Source organism: Palaemon carinicauda, chromosome 33 (assembly GCF_036898095.1).
Source record: "Palaemon carinicauda isolate YSFRI2023 chromosome 33, ASM3689809v2, whole genome shotgun sequence".
Lineage (NCBI taxonomy): Eukaryota > Metazoa > Arthropoda > Malacostraca > Decapoda > Palaemonidae > Palaemon > Palaemon carinicauda.
Window position 1 is genome coordinate 13,162,278 of NC_090757.1, and position 21,898 is coordinate 13,184,175.

General features: G+C 40.9%; 1 protein-coding gene across 2 annotated transcripts in view; it reads right to left on the bottom strand.

Annotated features, from left to right (window-relative positions):
* The window catches only part of PGAP1 (GPI inositol-deacylase), a 146,213-nt gene that overhangs the window by 76,497 nt on the left and 47,818 nt on the right, over positions 1 to 21,898 (bottom strand). For both annotated transcript variants that reach the window (XM_068356771.1, XM_068356772.1), the window contains exons 5-9: positions 10,236 to 10,373; positions 9,640 to 9,783; positions 8,948 to 9,112; positions 7,838 to 8,094; positions 6,026 to 6,161 (exon numbers count right to left, since the gene is read on the bottom strand). In XM_068356771.1, the coding sequence (XP_068212872.1) occupies positions 6,026 to 6,161; positions 7,838 to 8,094; positions 8,948 to 9,112; positions 9,640 to 9,783; positions 10,236 to 10,373 (840 nt within the window). The remainder of the gene's footprint in view (positions 1 to 6,025; positions 6,162 to 7,837; positions 8,095 to 8,947; positions 9,113 to 9,639; positions 9,784 to 10,235; positions 10,374 to 21,898) is intronic.

Consider the following 21,898-nt stretch of genomic DNA (forward strand, 5'->3'; position numbering starts at 1 on the left):
ACTTTGATTTTCTGTTTGCACTTATTTCACTGAACTCGAAACTTTAAGTGGTTTGTACCTGAAACACGCAATTCTATCCTTTCTCAAAAGTTAGTAATTGCGAAAACAGAATTACAATGTAACAGAAAAACCTAATGAAAGATAAATAATTCAGTGGCTGGAAAGAGACTAAACACTAGATCAAATAAACTACGTTTAAAATCTCTCACCGCATAAAGCATGAGAACAAGAAAAACTCTAGAAACGTTTACCTTCTTCCCCTAAAGAGACTAGGGAGAAGAGCAAAAACGATAACAACGTTACTCGCTTGAACGAAACGTTTATCCTCCTCTTTCTCCCTCCGTCTCTATCTCTCTCTCTCTCTCTCTCTCTCTGACTTAGAACCTGAGAGAAGAGCCCAATCATATATATCGTTAAAACATATTATTGTTAAAGGAAAAAATTTCCCAAAATGAAAAGTTCCTTTGTAGAATTAAAACCATTAAGTAAAGAAAGAATGAACAAAACGCTAGACACGGTTACTCTTACTGCAACGTGACACCGTGAAAATTCTCTCTCTATCGTAACGATAGAGCGCAAGTTGAACGTTCTGAAACGTCAACAACTGCAGAGACAAAACAAAACGTTAGTTCAACTTTGAAAACAGTACGAGACTATCAAAGAAATTCTTTCAAAAACATTAAAATAGCATAATATGTTAACAGGTAAAACCGAAATGACGGGCTCAATGTTAATTAACTTCGGTACAAGAAAAGACCGCCTACCATTAGGAAAGGTCGAATATATAAAAATTAATTTAATAATTTTATAATAAAAGGAAGTTAATCGAAGAGGCCTATAAAAGGCGGAGAGATATAAAATAAATCTATAACTTTTGTTAAGCAATTAAGAAAGAGAGTCTATACTCTCTAAGACACCAACACTTCCGTCTAAGGGAAGGGTCGGCCATTTAAAGGTGAAAGAGAGTTCATACTCTCTTCGTCACCATAATAAATTTAATTCCAAAAGCTAACTAAGCTAATATAGAAGTTTCTAGTATAGCGAATAGCTGCAAATTTTAGAGAAATACTTCACCAAACCGTGAACAATACTCCAAAATCATAAGCGTATCCAAGAACGTCTTGCCGGAAGCACGACAGAGGAAAAAGTGAGGTGGCGTCAACAACAAGTACTGTAGTACCTGGCCACAGGTGGCGCTTGTGAGTACACCCCCTTCTAGTATAGTGATAGCTGGCGTATCCCTCCCGTAGAATTCTGTCGGGCAACGGAGTTGACAGCTACATGAATATCGGGTAAGTTTAATATTGAAAATAAATAGATCGAGAATAAATGTTTAAATCGATCAATCACAAAGGAAATAAAATGAAAATCCCAAAAGATTATATCCGAAGTTATAATTATAGATAGTAACGACAGGGGCACCTACAGAGTGTCCCATAGTAGGGTAGTAACCCAAAAAGATCCGGGTGTTCCGAATTCTTAAAATAGACCGGTATGAAACCGGGACAAAAGGCTATGAACAAAATTTCGGACCGGTATAGTAACCGGGGAGAAAACTTTTCATAAATTAACTGACATTGTCAAAATAATTCCATAAAAGGTGAAGATTATCAATGAAATAATATTGTCATAGCGAGAAATATACTATCCCGTCGGTACTGGGGAAGTATAGAATAACATAAAGATACATAAGTATCCCATAGCAGGTCAGTAACCTAAAGAGACCCGGATGCTCCGAATTCTTGAATTAGACCAATATGAAATCGGGACAAAAGGCTATGAACAAAATTTTGGATCAGTACAGTAACCGGGGAAAAACTTATCATAAATTAACTGACTTTGTTAAAACAATTCCATAATAAGTTAAGATTATCAATGAAAAAATATTGTCATAGCGAGAAATATACTATCCCGTTGCTACTTGGGAAGTATAGAATAAAATAAAGATACGTGAGTGTCCCATAATAGGTTAGTAACCTAAAAGGATCCGGGTGTTCCGGATTCTTAAAGTAGACCGATTTGAAACCGGGACAAAAGGCTATGAACAACTCTAGGACCGGTTTAGTAACCGGGGAAAAACTTATAAATAAACTGACATTGTTAAAAAAATTCCGTAATAAGTTAAGGTTATCAATGAAATAATATTGTCATAGCTTGAAATACACTATCCCGTCGCTACTTGGGAAGTATAGAATAAAATACAGATACACGAGTATCCCATAATAGGTTAATAACCTAAAAAGATCCGGGTGTTCCGGATTCTTAAAATAGACCGATATGAAATCGGGACAAAAGACTATGAACAAAATTTCGGACCGGTATAGTAACCGGGGAAAAAATTATCAAAAATTAACTGACATTGTTGAAACAATTCCGTAATAAGTTAAGATTATCAATGAAATAATATTGTCATAGCGAGGAATATACCATCCCGTCATTACCAGGGAGGTATAAAATAAAAAAGGGTTTATAATAACATGCTACCTTATAATAACATGTTCCCTGTTAAACAATTCCGTAATTAGATATGATCATTCAATGAAATAATGTTGTCATAGTAGGAGATATACTATCCCGTTGTTACTGGGGAAGTATAGGATAAAAATGTTATAATAGCATGTTATAATAACATGCTACCTGTTGGCTCCGGGGAGACAACTATGAGAGACCCCGGGGTCGTAACATGCCTCCGGGGTAGGGGGAGTCAAAGGGGAGGGAGGAAGGGGTTCAATGACTCCCCGCCAGCCACAAGAACCCAAATGAACACCGCCAATAAATAATATAACAACAAATATTCGCTCCTCCGTGATACGCCACGAACAAAAGTTTCTACATTATAGTAGAAACTAAAATAATACAGTACATAATGAAACATAACCAATACACAACCAAGTTCCCCCAGCCGACCGATGGCCAGTCAGAGCGGCGGGGAAAAAGGGCTACGACAAGGCATGAGAATGAATGTACTAGACTGAAACCCCGGTGGATGTTCTCGGTACCAACTATAGTGAGTCATAAGGTATCCCAGGAAGGGATGGTGTGAGGGGGGGAGGAGTTGGTGGCAAGGCTGAGGCACGAGAAGGACTCGATCCGTAATGCCAAACCGCTCACGCAACCGGGAGGAATCCCTGAATGGGGATAATGGGGGGGAAAGGAGGCAACGAGAACTAACCAATGAGAGGGCAGGAGGCGATCACGTGGGCATGAGGGAGGACAGGAGTACCAACCTGACCGCTGGAACCAAATAAGTAAAACGGAATGATCATAAACGGAATAAGCAATAAAATAGTGTACAATAATGTTAAATGATGTAACACATTGAACTGGTTTATAGGCATGCGTAACTTAAAATAAAATTAGTAAGAGAAGGACGCAAGGGAATGGCAGGGGGATAATAGCTGGCAGCCCTCCAGAGCGGGAGGAGTCGCGCTGGACAGGGATACCAACATAACATCTACCTTGGGTAGATGCCGAACGGTAGGAAACAAATAAAATAACAACTGCCCCGCGAGAGTCCCACTCAAACTAAGCGATAACTAGACGGTAATCGCAATAATTATTAATAAGATCAATATATAATATCAATAATATAATAATATAAACACTTAATGCGGTAGCGAAACCAACTAGGCCATGCCCGAAGGCAGGCTTGCCAACCGAGTTCAAAACTATGATACGTAGTATATCATCAAAACATCAAAATAATATCCAAAGCACAATGATGAGGTGTAATCGATAAGAAAAACCTCCAAAATAAGGTTCGAAACGAAAAACAATCAGTATGGAAGACCAATTGCAATACGTTAAGAACGAGCGAAGGCGGCCGCAAACGGTCCGACAAGAGGAAAAAATAAAACCTCGAATAGAATTAAAATTAATGGCAATGCTACCCCCAAAAGCTCAAAACTCATAGATTTGGTACTTAACTTAGATATGGGGACCAGGGAATCCGCCATCGGCAAAAAGAAATGAGATATGAACGAAAAAACCAAAGAGAAAAATATACAAATGTTCATAGAAGATGTGCTATAAAGGAGTGACGTCACTGGCGTGGGTTGGGTTAGTGGTAGTAGTGTTGATCGGCACCTCGCTGTGGCGGGGATTTTGAAGAGGAGATATCTAAATAGTGCGAGACCTCTGGTTGTGAATTATCACGCCCCAGTATATTATACCGACACCTTATATAGGTGAGCGAGCTGGGTTCAACCTGGCATTCCTATGCTTTTTTTCTCTGGTAATATATAGCAGTTATATTCCTTAGAAATAGTGCTTTAGGAGCATTTCACTGGGCGGCACAGCTCGGAGCCCAGAAATAGAATATTTTAAGAACAGTAACACTATAATAAATATCTCCTATATAAACTATAAAAACTTTAATAAAACAAGAGGGAGAAAAATAAAATAGAATAGTGTGCCTGAGTGTACCCTCAAGCAAGAGAACTCTAAACCAACAGTAGAAGACCATGGTACAAAGGCTATGGCACTACCCAAGACTAAAGAACAAAGGTTTGATTTTGGAGTGTCCTTCTCTTAGAAGAGCTGCTCACCATAGCTAGAGTCCCTCTTACCCTTACCAAGAGAAAAATGGCCACTGAACAATTACCAAATACAAAGTTAAACATGATTGTGCTTTGTGTAAAATGTTCTCTTAAGGATAAATTCCTGTTAAGGTTCAAAGTACGTAGGTGATACCTAATGCTAATATCATGTTCTTTCGCTTATAAACCTGGTAAACATGTTTTTATCAAACTGTTTATGAGCCTCCCCAATGAGATATTTAAAAAAAGTAAAATTTTTCTAAAGTTATGTACAGTACATCACATAAAAGATTTTTAATTGGCCCTCTGCTCTGTTTAGACCTCTTCAAGTACAATTTTAATGCTATAACTGGACAAAGAAATTTCTCATCATAGACATTTCTTAAAATCTCCTTAACCATGGAATGATTAATAGTCCATACTTCCCTTCTATTCCTGTTTCATTTCATTACTAACATGATCTCTTCCTTGAGGGTACACTCGGGCACACTGTTCTATCTTGTTTCTCTTCCTCTTGTTATTTTGAAGTTTTTATCCTTTGTTATTTTCAAGTTTTTATAGTTTTTATATGAAAGCTTCATTTTAATATTATTATTATTAAACTTCTCTTGTAGTTTTTCTTATTTCCTTTCCTCACTGGGGTATTTTCCCTGTTGGAGCCTTGGGATTATAGCATTCCGCTTTTCCAACTAGGTTTGTAGCTTAGCAAGTAATAATAATAATAATGATAATTAAGCCAGTATCAAATGTTGAAAGTAAAAAGTATAGGAAAAAGATTAAACAACCTGGAATAGGATTCAATATCATGACCCTACTTGTTTCAGCCCAAGACAAAAGTGAAGTGTGTCTGATGGGAAAATGGGCGGGACTACTCACCCACCCTCACCACATGTCATTAACGATTTTAATAACTCTTAGCTCCAGTGAAGGCAATGACAAATTTTGAGAGACAAAAGGTTTGTGTACACATAGGAACAAACAGACAATACCTTAATAACTTTCAATGTAATTTTTATCACATAACTGGTCCAAAACTTAATTCTATTTAAGAAAAATGGTAAGGTTTAAATAGCCTGAGGAAATAGATTTCTGAAATCAAAAGGCCCTTTCAAAGCTGAATACTAAAAATTAATTGCTGTCTAAATTTGTTAACCCTTTTACCCCCAGGCTCTTTGGAAATTTCCAACCCTTAACCCCCAGGGGGTTATTTTTTTCCCAGCACATTTTGCAGTATATATTTTTTAAATTGCTCTAACAGCCTTAATTTTTGTCATAGAGAGGTCAGGTTGGTCTCATTCTCTTGGAAAATGCCTGAATTTTTTCAAAAAAATTATAAAAAATATGAAAGAAAAAATTTTTATAGCATTTTTTGCAAGGACGTACCGGTACGTCCATGGAGGTAAAGGGATGGGTTTTGTGAAATGTACCAGTACGTCCTTTGGGGCTAAAAGGGTTAATAGTAACACAACACCAGGTAGCTTACATACCCTCTCATCTGTAGGACCAATACACACAGCAATTGCAGTATGACCTTTCTTGCTCAATACAGGTAACTCAAGTTGTACAGCCTTAACTTTTCCATAAAGTTTCTTTGTTTTAGGAGACAGATTTTCACCTTTAACACTGAAATGGAAAAAGGAGAGTTTAGAATTTGATAGATATAGTAATGAAATAAAATTGTGGAAGATGTAGAATTAAAATCTTTTGGTATTTATTTGAAGCACAATTTAGATTTTTGTGGCTGCTTGTTTAGCTGTTCCATCCAAGACCAACCTCAAGACTTTATGCCAATTTTTTTAATGACTTTAATTTAACTTTGTTGTTCTGAAACCTTTTTTACCTGTGTTATTAAATGGTCAGTTTGAAATTTTGATATTTTAATAATTTTAAATTCTAATAACAATAATAATAATAATAATAATAATAATAATAATAATAATAATAATAATAATAATAATAATACAGTAGTTGTCCTATGAATAGTGGAAATGATCAATTGTATCAAGAATCAAAAAACACAAATAAAATCTTTAAAGTAAAATTTCATAATACACAAGCACTAGTTAATTGGGAAACATACCAAGTGGAAATGAGAAAAAGCTCACTAGAAGGATTTATATTTAAATGGGGAATTTCAGGTGCAGTTGTTGAACTCTGACAGTGAAACAGGGAGAAAATTAAAGGAATAAATAAAGAATAAAAGGCAGGTGATAAAACTGGTAGGTGAACTGTCTACAGTGAACTGTTAAAGCTACATTGTAGACAGTAACCCTATACAGACTAATGAAACACTGAATAAAGGATAAACTATCAGGCAAAACTATGATGAACATGGGCAAATTTCTAAGATATAGCACACAGTAACAAAAATATAAAATATTTAGACTGATAACCATTCTGATAACGGAATTAAAAAAGGCTATAGAAAAAAAAAGTATAAATATTATTATAAACAGAGTTCACCAGTCATCTCTATCTTGAGCTTTTACATCAATACTTCTCCATTCATCATCTACCTCCCACTTCATAGTCCTCAGCCGTGTAGGCCTGGGTCTTCCAACTCTAAGGCGTTGTGGAGACCAGTTGAAAGTTTGGTAAACTAATCTCTTTTGGGGAGTGCGATGAGCATACCCAAACCATTTCCATCTACCATTACCATGACCTCATCTACATGTGGCACTTGGGTAATCTCTCTTATAGTTTCATTTTTAATCCTGTCCTGCCATTTAACTCCCAATATTCTTCTGAGGGCTTTGTTCTCAAATCTACAAAACATTTTGTATATTGTTTCATTGTCATACCACGACTCATGTCCATACAGTAACACTGATCTCACTAAACTGATGTAATTCCTGATTTTCATAAGTAATTTCAAGCTATTTGATTTCCAAATTTTACTTAACCTAGCCATTGTCTGGTTTGGTTTTTTTAATCTTTCATGAAACTCAAATTCTAAAGACCCTGTATTAGTGATCATGGTTCCTAAATATTTAAATGATTCCACCTCATTAATTCCAAAATCTAACGAGGTCCTTTGCATTAGGCATAGGAGATGATGATGATGATGATGATGATGATGATGATAGAAGCACCATAACAAAAATATGCAAAATAGCATAAACCTTGGTGATCCACTCTATGTGAAGGAGGAGGGTGAGGTATAAATCAAGAAGAAAGTATTTCCAGCAAAAGCAATTTCAGTAAATAGTTTCACCACCTGGTTGAAAACTGAATAAGTAAAACATGATTGTAATTGCATTCAAAAACCTTACAATAAGAACATACAGTACATTACTTACCAAACACTCTTGTCGTTCTTTAATTCAGTTTTGCAAGCCATAATCCAGTCTTTTCTGTTAAGATTGGAAGCAACAATAGTTGCCTTCTGATAGAGACGATGAGTTGGATTCAACGGTATCACAAGAAAAGTGTTCTTTTCTGTTCTGTTGGCTACGTAAGTTTCTTGACGCGAGTCTAAAACTATCCAATCTGCACGTTCATCAAATACCACTTCTTCGGAGTATGTTGCTCGTTTAAAACGTTTCCCAGAAATTCTCTGAAAATCAATCATAAATTAACAATAATACTTGATTTTGTAAACATAATTGTTGTCGCTTTGTTATTAACATGAACATTCTTATACAATAAAAATAAAAAGACCTTGAATCTCAGGAGACATTGCATCCTATGCAAAAACATCAATCCTCTTATGATTAATAAAGTATTTAATACATGTACAGTACAATCAAGAGTACTTCTGAGCCCCTTGACTTACTATGAACTAATTCCTTTCAACATGTGAGATTTTCCATCTGTTTTCTATGATTTAAGAGTAGAGGTCCCCTTTTTGTTTTTGTTTCTTTGTTGATGTCGGCTACCCCCCAAAATTGGGGGAAGTGCCTTGGTATATGTATGTATAACTTGAAAAATGAAAGAAAATTTAAATAAAACTAACAATGTTTAGAATGTTATGACTTGCAATTTGAATGTCAAACTACGTAAGAATAGGGCCACAAATCAACTTGAATGTCAAACTACGTAAGAATAGGGCCACAAATCAATTTGAATGTCAAACTAAGAAAGAATAGGGCCACAAGTCAATCTGACTGTCAAACTAAGAAAGAATAGGGCCACAAGTCAATCTGAATGTCAAACTAAGAAAGAATAGGGCCACAAGTCAAGTAAAACTAAGTAAAAATAAGTTGAGAGCTGATACTTGATCACTAGCTGTGAACTATGCTTTGTGATTAGTATCTTTCTGAAAACCATCTGGTAAATCTTTGTATAATGCAGTACACTTAGCATTACTATACACTGTATCCTAAAGAGTAACAGTTAGAAGCAGATTTTATCTACAGAATATTGCTGATAAGTAGCACTTACATCACTGTATAAACAAAGAAACTTACTTTTGATAAATGAAATTCAAATGTATCAACAATCAACTTCCGGGAAGTAGCTATTTGTTTTGTGGATGAATCGACCAAGTCGAACAATGAGCGTACAATAGCCATAACAAGCTGCTTACACCACACTATAGCCTGGTGATCAGCTGTCAACCAGCAGTGGGGAACCTGGAAGAAAAAGAAATGTGAAAACTAAAGCAAATAGCTTTTCTTTCAAATGAGCAACTGAAAAAGAAATACTTTTTATCCAAACGTAAGTAAAGATGATATGAATTTCTTAAATAGTTATCCATATATGGCTTGGTACCGATTAAAAAATGATAAAATTGATCTACAACTTAATTCCTAATAATCTCTGGTAATAACATAAATACATGATGTACATATGTTCAATCATAATTCTGCTTAGCCCACTGATGAAAAGTAAATGACAAATAAGATATTCCCTCTGAGGTACGTTTAAAACTATCATATTTTCTTGTCATTTTTATAACAAACATTGAGATGCAAAATTGATAGCCTTGTACCAGACCCAGTAAAAATATATCTTAAATGGACTATGGATATACTCGTACATCTCATCCAAGGCAAATCACTGACATTAAAAACATCACAATTAACATTACCAAAATATAAAATTACTCCGGTGCAGTGAAAGTTATACAACAGGTTGATCAATGCAAAATCATACTCACATTGGCAGTGGTTGTAGCAATGTCTGCGAAAGGTGTATTAATATGGGAAGTGGCAACCTGAATGTCATTTCTTCCACCACCAATAGTTATCAAAACAACATCCTTTAATTTACATGTTCGTTCTTTTTCCCAATAATCATTAACCTGGAAATAAAAAACACAAAGATACTAAACACATTCAGTATCTCAGGAAAATTTTACAACTATAGTCAATTTCCTTTAGCGAGGCATATTTGCACCGACTCGCAATGGTGCCCCTTTAGCTCGGAAAAGTTTCCTGATCGCTGATTGGTTGGACAAGATAATTCTAACCAATCAGCGATCAGGAAACTTTTCCGAGCTAAAAGGGCACCGTTGCGAGTCGGTGCAAATCTGCCTCGCTAAAAGAAATGGACTATAGCATCTTCAAAATCAAACTGGCCCAATCATAATTCTGTTAAATTTATCATGTCTTAAAATTAATGCAATTACATTTCAAATCAATATATACACTTCATAAAATTCCTTAAAATCAAACTAACCCAATCATAAATGTGTTAAATTTATCATGTCTTATAATTACTGCAATTACACTTCAAATCAATATATATACTTACTTCTTCATAAAATTCCTTCAAGTGGTGATCCACTGTAACAACAGGTCGAGTGTGTGGAGTAGCCTGGGTAATGATGATTGGTACTGTTGATGCAGTCACATTTTCTGAAGCAAGCAATGCCCTGGCAACCATACCTCCCTAGAGATGAAACCTTATTTTAAAGATTAAGTTCCGTAGATACAAAACTTTTATTTTACGGAGTCCTTATTGTCATCCTAGGTGGGGAGATCACGTTCCAAGTCTCAATAAGAAGTAACACAGCAGTTAGGAGGAAGTTGAAACAAGTAACACAGTACTTAGGATGAAGTTGAAACAAGTAACACTATAGTTAGGAGGAAGTTGAAACAAGTAACACAATAGCTAGGAGGAAGCTGAAACAAGTAACACGGTAGCTAAAAGGAAGTTAAACAAGTAACACAGTAGTTAGGAGGAAGTTGAAACAAGTAACACAGTAGTTAGGGGGAAGTTGAAACAAGTAACACAGTAGTTAGGATGAAGTTGAAACAAGTAACACAGTAGTTAGGAGGAAGCTGAAACAAGTAACACAATAGTTAGGAGGAAGTTGAAACAAGTAACACAATAGTTAGGAGGAAGCTGAAACAAGTAACACAGTAGTTAGGATGAAGCTGAAACAAGTAACACAATAGTTAGGAGGAAGCTGAAACAAGTAACACAGTAGTTAGGATGAAGTTGAAACAAGTAACACAGTAGTTAGGAGGAAGTTGAAACAAGTAACACAGTAGTTAAAAGGAAGTTGAAGCAAGTAATACAGTAGTTAGGAGGAAGCTGAAACAAGTAACACAGTAGTTAGGATGAAGTTGAAACAAGTAACACAGTAGTTAGGAGGAAGCTGAAACAAGTAACACAATAGTTAGGAGGAAGTTGAAACAAGTAACACAGTAGTTAAAAGGAAGTTGAAACAAGTAACAGTAGTTAAAAGGAAGTTGAAGCAAGTAATACAGTAGTTAGGAGGAAGTTGAAACAAGTAACACAGTAGTTAGGATGAAGTTGAAACAAGTAACAAAGTAGTTAGGAGGAAGCTGAAACAAGTAACACAATAGTTAGGAGGAAGTTGAAACAAGTAACACAGTAGTTAAAAGGAAGTTGAAGCAAGTAATACAGTAGTTAGGAGGAAGTTGAAACAAGTAACACAGTAGTTAAAAGGAAGTTGAAGCAAGTAATACAGTAGTTAGGAGGAAGTTGAAACAAGTAACACAGTAGTTAGGATGAAGTTGAAACAAGTAACACAGTAGTTAGGAGGAAGCTGAAACAAGTAACACAATAGTTAGGAGGAAGTTGAAACAAGTAACACAATAGTTAGGAGGAAGCTGAAACAAGTAACACAGTAGTTAGGATGAAGTTGAAACAAGTAACACAGTAGTTAGGAGGAAGTTGAAACAAGTAACACAGTAGTTAAAAGGAAGTTGAAGCAAGTAATACAGTAGTTAGGAGGAAGTTGAAACAAGTAACACAGTAGTTAGGATGAAGTTGAAACAAGTAACACAGTAGTTAGGAGGAAGCTGAAACAAGTAACACAATAGTTAGGAGGAAGTTGAAACAAGTAACACAATAGTTAGGAGGAAGCTGAAACAAGTAACAGTAGTTAGGATGAAGTTCAAACAAGTAACAAAGTAGTTAGGAGGAAGTTGAAACAAGTAACAGAGTTAGGAGGAAGTTGAAACAAGTAACAAAGTAGTTAGGAGGAAGTTGAAACAAGTAACAGTAGTTAAAAGGAAGTTGAAGCAAGTAATACAGTAGTTAGGAGGAAGTTGAAACAAGTAACACAGTAGTTAGGATGAAGTTGAAACAAGTAACACAGTAGTTAGGAGGAAGCTGAAACAAGTAACACAATAGTTAGGAGGAAGTTGAAACAAGTAACACAGTAGTTAAAAGGAAGTTGAAGCAAGTAATACAGTAGTTAGGAGGAAGTTGAAACAAGTAACACAGTAGTTAAAAGGAAGTTGAAGCAAGTAATACAGTAGTTAGGAGGAAGTTGAAACAAGTAACACAGTAGTTAGGATGAAGTTGAAACAAGTAACACAGTAGTTAGGAGGAAGCTGAAACAAGTAACACAATAGTTAGGAGGAAGTTGAAACAAGTAACACAATAGTTAGGAGGAAGCTGAAACAAGTAACACAGTAGTTAGGATGAAGTTGAAACAAGTAACACAGTAGTTAGGAGGAAGTTGAAACAAGTAACACAGTAGTTAAAAGGAAGTTGAAGCAAGTAATACAGTAGTTAGGAGGAAGTTGAAACAAGTAACACAGTAGTTAGGATGAAGTTGAAACAAGTAACACAGTAGTTAGGAGGAAGCTGAAACAAGTAACACAATAGTTAGGAGGAAGTTAAAACAAGTAACACAATAGTTAGGAGGAAGCTGAAACAAGTAACAGTAGTTAGGATGAAGTTCAAACAAGTAACAAAGTAGTTAGGAGGAAGTTGAAACAAGTAACAGAGTTAGGAGGAAGTTGAAACAAGTAACAAAGTAGTTAGGAGGAAGTTGAAACAAGTAACAGTAGTTAAAAGGAAGTTGAAGCAAGTAATGTAGTAGTTAGGAGGAAGTTGAAACAAGTAACACAGTAGTTAGGGGGAAGCTGAAACAAGTAACACAGTAGTTAGGAGGAAGTTGAAACAAGTAACACAATAATTAGGAGGAAGTTGAAACAAGCAACACAATAGTTAGGAGGAAGCTGAAACAAATAACACAGTAGTTAAAAGGAAGTTAAACAAGTAACACAATAGTTAGAAGAAAGCTGAAACAAGTAACACAGTAGTTAAAAGGAAGTTAAACAAGTAACCAGTACAGTAGTTAGGAGAAGTTGAAACAAGTAACAAAGTAGTTAGGAGGAAGTTAAAACAAGCTACAAAGTAGTTAGGAAGTTGAAACAAGCAACAGAATAGTAAGGAGGAAGTTGAAACAAGTAACACGGTAGTTAGGAGGAAGTTAAAATTTACACCACTGTGGGGATGCAAAATTTCACTTTCTTTATATTTTCTTTTGCTTCATGTGCAACATCGTAAAATACTGGACCAGTCAATGGACCAAGAGGAAGGAAAGATGTATATTGCTATAACAGGTTTATACTTATAAAAGAACTTAAAAGAAAATCAATGTACAGTAAAACCTCAACTGTGGTCAATACATTCCAGCCCCAGCGGCTTTGGATTTCAACGAATAATAGGCAATATAAATTCTAAGGGTTTTATCTTTATAATTACAAATATTGTCTTTAAAAATATAAGTGAACTTTAAAAGTAAAATACACTACAGTATTCCCTAGGCTACTGTTCATGTTCCATTCCAGGCCACCCTGCAAAAGCTAAAAAAAATGTATAATAGATACAGAACTCTACAGTATATGTCTCTAAATAATTTTCTTAAAAATCACAAATTTTTAAGTAATTTGTATTTTTCCTAACATACTTACCTAGAACTACCTTCTTAGGAGTTACTGGTAACTCTACCTAACCGACCAGCTTTTTGTATAGTTTACCCTCTTTCCGTTTTCTACGGGGTCAACCTCAGGCAGTGTGATACGTGCCCTGAGGCGACCCGGGGTCGGGCAGCGTGCTAGCTCAGGTCAAATCGTCAGTAAGTTTCGTTGGAACAGGTACTACTCGATCCTGCAGGTTTTCGGGGAAGGATGGGTGGGCCATAACCCGAAGGTAGTTCTAGGTAAGTATGTTAGGAAAAACACAAATTACTTAAAAATTTGTGACTTGTTCCAACACGGTTACTTACCTAGAACTACCTTCTTAGGAGACTTACACATTAGGAGGTGGGAGTGTCCTGCAGGGATCAGAAGTCGACGGGGAGGCATGCGAGAGAGGGAACCTCTAAGGAGGTCTTGGTTCCACGACCACTAGAAAACTGCACGAAAAGTAGGGGAAACTATCCAAAAAACTCACTTATTGTCTAATGGCTTACCTTTTCAAAACCAACTCCGATACATGTCCTCTTGAAGGGCGTTCCTTTAAGTGACTTAGGTCTTTTCAACATCTTCCTGGCCCGGACGGTCCAGGGGAGGAAGGAAAGGGGGGTAAGGTTAAGGACGGAACAAGTGTCTCTTGGCATTAACACCCCCGGTTACCCTGGGGCTATGACCTTAGATCTCTTGAAGGGCCGAAATGATTGGGCCAATGGAAAACCTGTCCAAGGATTTTCTCGAGCAATCTTTGAGATAGTGTTCCGTGAAGGTGGACTGTCTAGACCAGGTCCCAGCCTTCAGGATCTTTCCCACAGCCATGTTTTTCTCGAAGGCCAGGGAGGTGCTCAGACCTCTAATATCATGTGGCCTTGGTTTTCCAGGGAGAGGAGTCCCAGAAGCCTCGTAGGCCCTCTTTATCACCTGTCGCAGCCAGAAAGAGATAGAGTTCTTCGAGACCGGTTTCTTCACCCGGCCTGTTGAGATGAATAAATTTTTGATCTGAGGGTAGAATTTTGCGGTCCTCTCCAGGTATTTTCTTACTGCTCTCACGGGACATAAGAGTAGATCCTTCGGGTTGTCGGAGCGAGGGATGGCTGGCACCGAAAAACCATCAAACCGAGGATCCCAACACGCCGGGTTCTGCGTCTTCACCACAAAGCTAGGGACGAACCTAAAGGTAACTTCTCTCCACCCTTTGGAGTGTGAGACCTCGTAAGAGAGGCCGTGTAACTCGCTAACTCTTTTCGCCGAGGCCAGGGCTAGAAGAAATGCTGTTTGAAGGGTGAGTTCTCTGTCTAGTACGTCCCTGAGAGGTTCGAAGGGTGGCTCTGACAGAACCTTGAGAACTCTGGCTAGGTCCCACTGCGGAACCCGTACCTCCTGGGGGGGACATGATTGTTCAAAACTGCGGATGAGCATAGAGATGTGCCTTGAGGCTCCCAAGTCAATGCCCCTAAGAAGGAAGACGTGACCTAGGGCTGCTCGAACTCCTTTGATGGCCGGAATGGACGAACCCACGTCGTCTCTCAGGTCCACCAGAAAGTCTGCAAAGTCCTGGATCGACGCCCCTAAGGGCCTGATGTTCTTGGACGCACACCACTTCACGAAGACTGCCCACTTTGCCTGGTAGACTACTGCCGAGGAACGCCGTAGATAACCCGACATCCTTGCCGCGGTTCTCGATGAGTATCCTTCTTTCTTCAGGAGCTTCTCGATAACCTCCACGCGTGAAGGCGGAGGGATCGAGGGTTTTCATGCCACCTGTGAAAGTGAGGTTGACGCAGGAGGTCTGGCCTGTTCGGCAGCGGCCAAGGAGGACGAAGAGCTAATCCTTTTAGGTCTGCGAACCAGTCTCTCTCCGGCCACCAGGGCGCTACCAAAGTCATCGACAGGTTGGACGACACTCTCACTCTGTTCAACACCTGCCTGATCCAACTGAAGAGAGGGAAGGTGTACACATCGAGGTCATCCCAGGGATGTTGGAAGGCGTCCTCGAATGCTGCTGACGGGTCTGGGATCGGAGAACAGAACACGGGGAGTTGGGCATTCAGACGTGTGGCGAATAAGTATATCACTGGGGAGCCCCACATTAGGATGACTGCCCGAGCTACCTCCGGGTGTAGGGTCCACTCTGAACCTATCACTTGACCCGCCCTGCTGAGGCCGTCGGCCATCACGTTCCTCTTTCCTGGGATGAACCTTGCCGTCAGTTCTATCCCTTTTTCTGTCGCCCACTCTAACAGTTCCGTGGCTAGGGCGCATAGGACCCTTGACTTCATGCCTCCCTGTTTCTTTACATACGCCACTACTGTGGCGTTGTCGCACATTAACGCCACAGTGTTTCCTCGCAGGAAGTGTACGAACTGTCGACACGCCCTCAGAACCGCTATCATCTCCAGGATGTCAATATGGAGAGACGCCTCCTCGCTGGACCACTGCCATTTTGTCGATTCCCCTAGCAGGTGTGCTCCCCAACACTCCTTCGATGCGTCCGGGAACAACAGTATCTCTGGGGGATCGGGGGCGAAGGGTATTCCCTTCTCTGTGTTCGACCTGATGTTCCACCAAAGAAGGGTCTCTCTCGTCGTCGGGAGGACTGGGATTATTTTGTGGGGCTCCTTGCCTTAGGTCCACGACTCCTTCAGATTCCACTGTACCGGGCGGAGCCTGAGTCTCCCTTGCGGTACTAATTTTTCCAGCGAAACCAGATGACCCAGTAACTTCTGCCAGTCCTTGGCCCTCCTGGGTTGTCCCGTCAGGAAGGGTTGAACGATATGTTCCAGGTTGGCTAACCTCTCCCCTGAGGGGAAGGCTCTTACTAACTGGGTGTCCAGGACCATCCCCAAGTAAGTCATTCTGGTGCTGGGGACTAGTTGGGACTTCCCTAGGTTGACCGTGATCCCTAACACCCTGCAGATGTCGAGCAACATAACGCCTTGCTCCTTCAGTTGTTCCCTTGAGGCAGAAAGAAGCAACCAGTCGTCCAGGTACCTGAGCAGTCGTATGCCTTTCTCGTGTGCCCATGCCGAGATCGTAGTAAACACCCTCGTGAATACTTGCGGGGCCGTCGAAAGGCCGAAGCACAGGGTTTTCAACTGCAGGACACTGGACTCCCACTTGATTCTGAGGAACTTCCTGCTGGAGGGGTGCACGGGGATTTGAAAATAGGCATCCTTGAGGTCGAGAGACATGAGGAAATCCCCCTACCTCAAGGCTGCTAGCACTGTCTTGGGGGTGTCCATTTTGAAGTCCGTCTTTGAGACGAACTTATTGAGGGCTGAGAGATCTATGACCGGCCTCCACCCTCCTGTCGATTTCTCCACAAGGAAGAGCCTGCTGAAAAAACCCGGGCCGGGGTTCTCCACTGTCTCTAAAGCTCCCTTGGCGATCATGGATGCTACTTCCTCTTGTGGTGCCGACCTCTGCAAGGGGTCCTTTGGAACCAGCCACTCGGCCCGATGGGCTGGGATGAGAGGGGGAGGCTCTTCTAGGAAAGGGAGTTTGTAGCCCTCTTTCAGGACCGTCACCGTCCAGGGATCCGCACCGAGATCCCGCCATGCTTGCCAAAAATGTCTGAGGCATCCCCCTACTAGGGGCTCCTGAAGGAGTAGGGGGCTTCTCTTCCTACCTCCTTCTGGAGGAGCGGCCAGATCTACCTCTCCTAGAGTTACCTTAGGAGGGTCTGTAGGCTGACTGAGGGCCTGCGGTGGTCCTACGGGTGGGCTGCTGCGAGGCTTGAAGCCAAGGAGCTGAAGGTGGTTCTCTTCGAGGCAGCAAGGGTGTGGCCTGTGAGGAGTGAGGGACGTCCGTTGAGGCTCTTCTAAACGTGGACTTCCTCATAGGGGGGGGGGCCTAGGATCCGTTTCTCTCACTTTCCTCACTTTCTCCATTGTATCTTCCACCAAATTGATGGGGAAAATGTCGTTCCCCCACACGGAGGAATTCCTCAGTCTCCTCGCTTCTCTGTCCGCAACTTCCGCACCAGTTTGCTCAGTACCGTATCCCTCTTCCTAAGGACCCAGTTCGTAGCCACAGACAGAGACTGGGATGATAAAAACTTGAAGGCCTTGCCTCCCGAACTAACAAGGTCCCTCAGCATGGCCTGATTGTCTGGGAGGGAGAGGTCGTGGGATGCCTGAAACCCCACCAAAGTGCAAGACCACCAATCTAACCAGGAGGACATGTAGACCAGGTCCTGTGCCATGTCCTCCATCATAGAGGCTTCTGACAGGGAAAAGCACACAGGGGCAGTGGAGGCCCTGTCTTCCGAGGCTCCCTGGTTAAGTGCGGTCACTGCTGCTTCTACTGCACGGGGACCACCGCGATGCCCTTCGGGGACGTAAAAACGTTTCTGGGATTTCAGGCCCGGAAGAAGCTTGGAGGAACTCTGGCTTCTGGGGGCCTCCGCCAGTCCTGCTAGGTACTCGTCTATTTGCTCCATCCCCAACTTCACGTCCTGAGCGAGAGGGAGAGACAAAGAGGGCTTTTGTTGCACCGGGCTGTCGATCATCCTGGACAGTCCGGAGAGTACGGCCTTTGCAGCTGAGGGCTTGGGTTCATCCAAACGGTGATGCCGCCGAATTAGGGCCAGAACCTTACGGTAGGAGGAGATGTCGTCAGACGAGCACTCCCCTCCTTCCACCAGGTCTTCCGTCACCAGTTCCTCCTTACGGGGGTACGCCGTGACGGTGGGAAAGGCAACGCCTGACGAGCCTGCCAGTGGTATGGGCTGCCCCGTGGGGACGAAGGTATCCGTCATGGGAGTACCTTGTTCCACGGGGGGCTCCGTGGATGGGGGATCCATGGGGACCGACGGGCGCCCTTGGTGCTTAAGGAAGGCCTCCAAGGTGCCCGTGGTCGACGCTAAGCCTTCCTTCATACTCCGTACATCCTTCCTAAGGGAAGAAGGAGCGGAGGCTACCGTTGGGTTAGTCACTACACGGGGGTCCCGGTTCGACCCCTCTTGCCGGGCGACTGGTCCAAAGGAGGAGGTAGGAGGATGAGACACAGAAGGCGAGGCTCTAGGGAGCCACCCGGAAGCGGCCGCGGCTGTGGTAAACCTAAACAGCTCGCTCCGGGGCACTGTGAAATTCACCCACTCCTTGGACTTGCTCCTCTTCGCTTTCATTTTAGAGGACTTCGATCTTTTCTTACCATGCCTCGAGCGGGAACGGGACTTATTCTTTTTGCGGGATTTCTCCCTCTTCCTCTTGCTAAGGTTCCTGTCCTCGTCCTCTGACGACGAAGAAGAAGAAGAGTCCGATGACGACGACGATGACAAGGATGAGGACGAATCCCTCAGACCGCCCGACACGTCCAAGACTGCGGGGGGAAATTCTCGTCGTTTCTCAGGTGTGGGAGGCTGCAGAAACACGGGGGGTAGCGTAGCCGAGGAAGCCGGAGGGGACCGCGCGAGCCCTTTACAGAGCCATTGCTCAACATCCTCTTCTCCTCAAACGGGAGACCTGAAGGGAGTCCTAGGGGCCACCCACGTGGTGGGGTCCGAAGACGACGAACTTCCTTTTTCCGTGTCTCCCTCGGCGGTTGACGGACCTGAAACACGCCACGAGGCAGGGGAAGTATCTACACTCGGCCTACCCCACATAGGATCTTCCGAGGAGACGGGACCTGCGGGCACCAGGCCCTCGCCTCCTACCCACACTTCCGCACTACACTCAGGCCCCACACATGCCTGCCCCACACTGGACACTTCCCCCACAGGAATATCAGACTCTTGGGGAAGGGCAATGGGCCTCTTCCCCGCAACGGACTTACCTCGTCCCCTACGCTGGGTAGGGGAAGAAGGACGGGCGCTACGGTCTGCAGAGACGTCTGGCGAAACCACAGGCGAAGATATACTGGAGTCCTTAGGCGACTTCTTAGCTGCCTTCTTCTTCTTCGTCTCGAAGAGCACCCACTGGATCTCAGTCCAATTAGCACACTCCGGGCACGTAGAGGTAGGGGAACACACTTTCCCCCTACACATGGAGCACAAGGAGTGGGGATCAACCTCAGGCTTGGAAAGGAAAGCCCCGCAAGACTTCCCAGCCACAGGCCCAGGGCAACGATGAGGATGCTCCATAACGCAAATCTAACACACCAAGAGACACAAGGATGCAAAGGGAAAGTGAAAGGGAAACACGTGGTAAGCACAAAGGATCGGGGGACACAAAGGGTCGCACAAGGTAAGAGAGAGCGCGGCGAGATGTTGATCACGTCGCGACCAGAAACTTACTGACGATTCGACCTGAGCTAGCACGCTGCCCGACCCCGGGTCGCCTCAGGGCACATATCACACTGCCTGAGGTTGACCCCGTAGAAAACGGAAAGAGGGTAAACTATACAAAAAGCTGGTCGGTTAGGTAGAGTTACCAGTAACTCCTAAGAAGGTAGTTCTATGTAAGTAACCGTGTCGGAACAACTATATTTTCTTATGTTCTTTATAGATTCAAGCTTTTATAAACTGTCCCAACACTTACCATATATACTGGTAAAACACTTTATAAGCTAAAACTTACTTTTACTGTAAACACATCCTTACATATACTGTAAATGCAAACGTTCAAATATGAATGCTTATTGACGTGAGTACTGCTTGGCCAGGCTACCCCACTGACCAAACAGCAGTTATGTCCATTTGCTGTGATAAAGTACAGTTGTATTTAAACTAACCAGGATTTTGATAAAACTGAGGTTTCACTTAACTGAATTCAATAACAATATACAGTATGTAACATTCACTCATTAGTAGTATTGTACTATGAAATAAAAACACAATTAATATACATATTTTCTATTGTTTAGCTTATAAGATGATCAAGACTACCATCAACTCTTTCAAAATCAACTGATTAAGGCAAACTTCCAAAGAATTTTTATTTTCTCTTGCTAAGAGATAATTATTACTTGAATAATCATCTTTTATTTTACTATAAGAAATGTAGTTTTAAGTAGAAATGCTTTTCTCATATTTCATTCAAGGTTGATTTTAATGGCATATTGATATTTAGGGATGATTTTTACAGGTAGCAGGTTGGCCAGTGCACCAGCCACTCGTTGAGATACTACCGTTAAGAGTTATTGGGTCCTTTGACTGGCCAGACAGTTCTACATTGGATCCCTCATTCTGATTAAGGCTCATTTTGTCTTTACCTAAACATACACCGAATAATCTGACCTATTCCTTCCACATTCTCCTTTGTCCTCATACACCTGACAACACTGAGATTACCAAACAATTCTTCTTTGCTCAGAGGATTAACTACTGCAATTTAATTGTTCAATGGCTACTTTCTTCTTAGTAAGGGTAGAAGAGACTCTAGCTATGGTAAGCAGCTCTTCTTGGAGGAGGACACTACAAAATTAAACCATTGTTCTCTAGTCTTGGGTAGTGCCACAGCCTCTGTACCACAACCTTCCACTGTCTTGGATTACAGTTCTTTTGCCTGAAGGTACATCCGGGAATGCTGTTCTATCTTATTTCTCTTCCTCTTTTGAAGTTTTTATAATTTATACACGAAATATATGGTTTAATGTTACTATTCATACAACATTTTATATAGATTGTTTACTACTTCTCTTGTAGTTCATCTATATCCTTGTCTCCTTTCCTCACATGTCTATTTTTCCCTGTTGGAACCATTGGGCTTATAGCATCTAGCTTTTCCAACTAGGGTTATAGCTTAGCTTGTAATAATAATAATAATAATAATAATAATGTATCTGTTTTTGACGTTGTTAATAGTTTATATAGGACATATCTGTTTTGACACCGTTACTGTTTTTAGAATGATATATTGTTAATTTATTCTCATCATTTATTTATTTCCTTATTTCCTTTCCTCACTAGGCTAATTTTCTCTGTTGGAGCCCTTGGGCTTATAGCATCTTGCATTTCCAACTAGGGTTGTAGCTTGGCTAGTAATAATAATAATAATAATAATAATAATAATAATAATAATAATAATAATAATTCATGCCTGTTCCTGATACACGATAACACTAGTCTTTAGCTTTGCAGTGCTTGATTACAAAGCTTAGGAAATCACTGGCTTTCTCTTCTAATTCTTTAAGTAACTTTTGTGTAATTTGGTTTACCTTTTCATAAACCCAAAAAAGATATACTGTAATGTAACAGTATGTAAGTCATATTCTACTTAATGTCACTAGTAACAACATCAGTTATAGTTTACTATCATACAAAAGTTGAAAAGCAAAGCAAAACAGCTGTTGTTA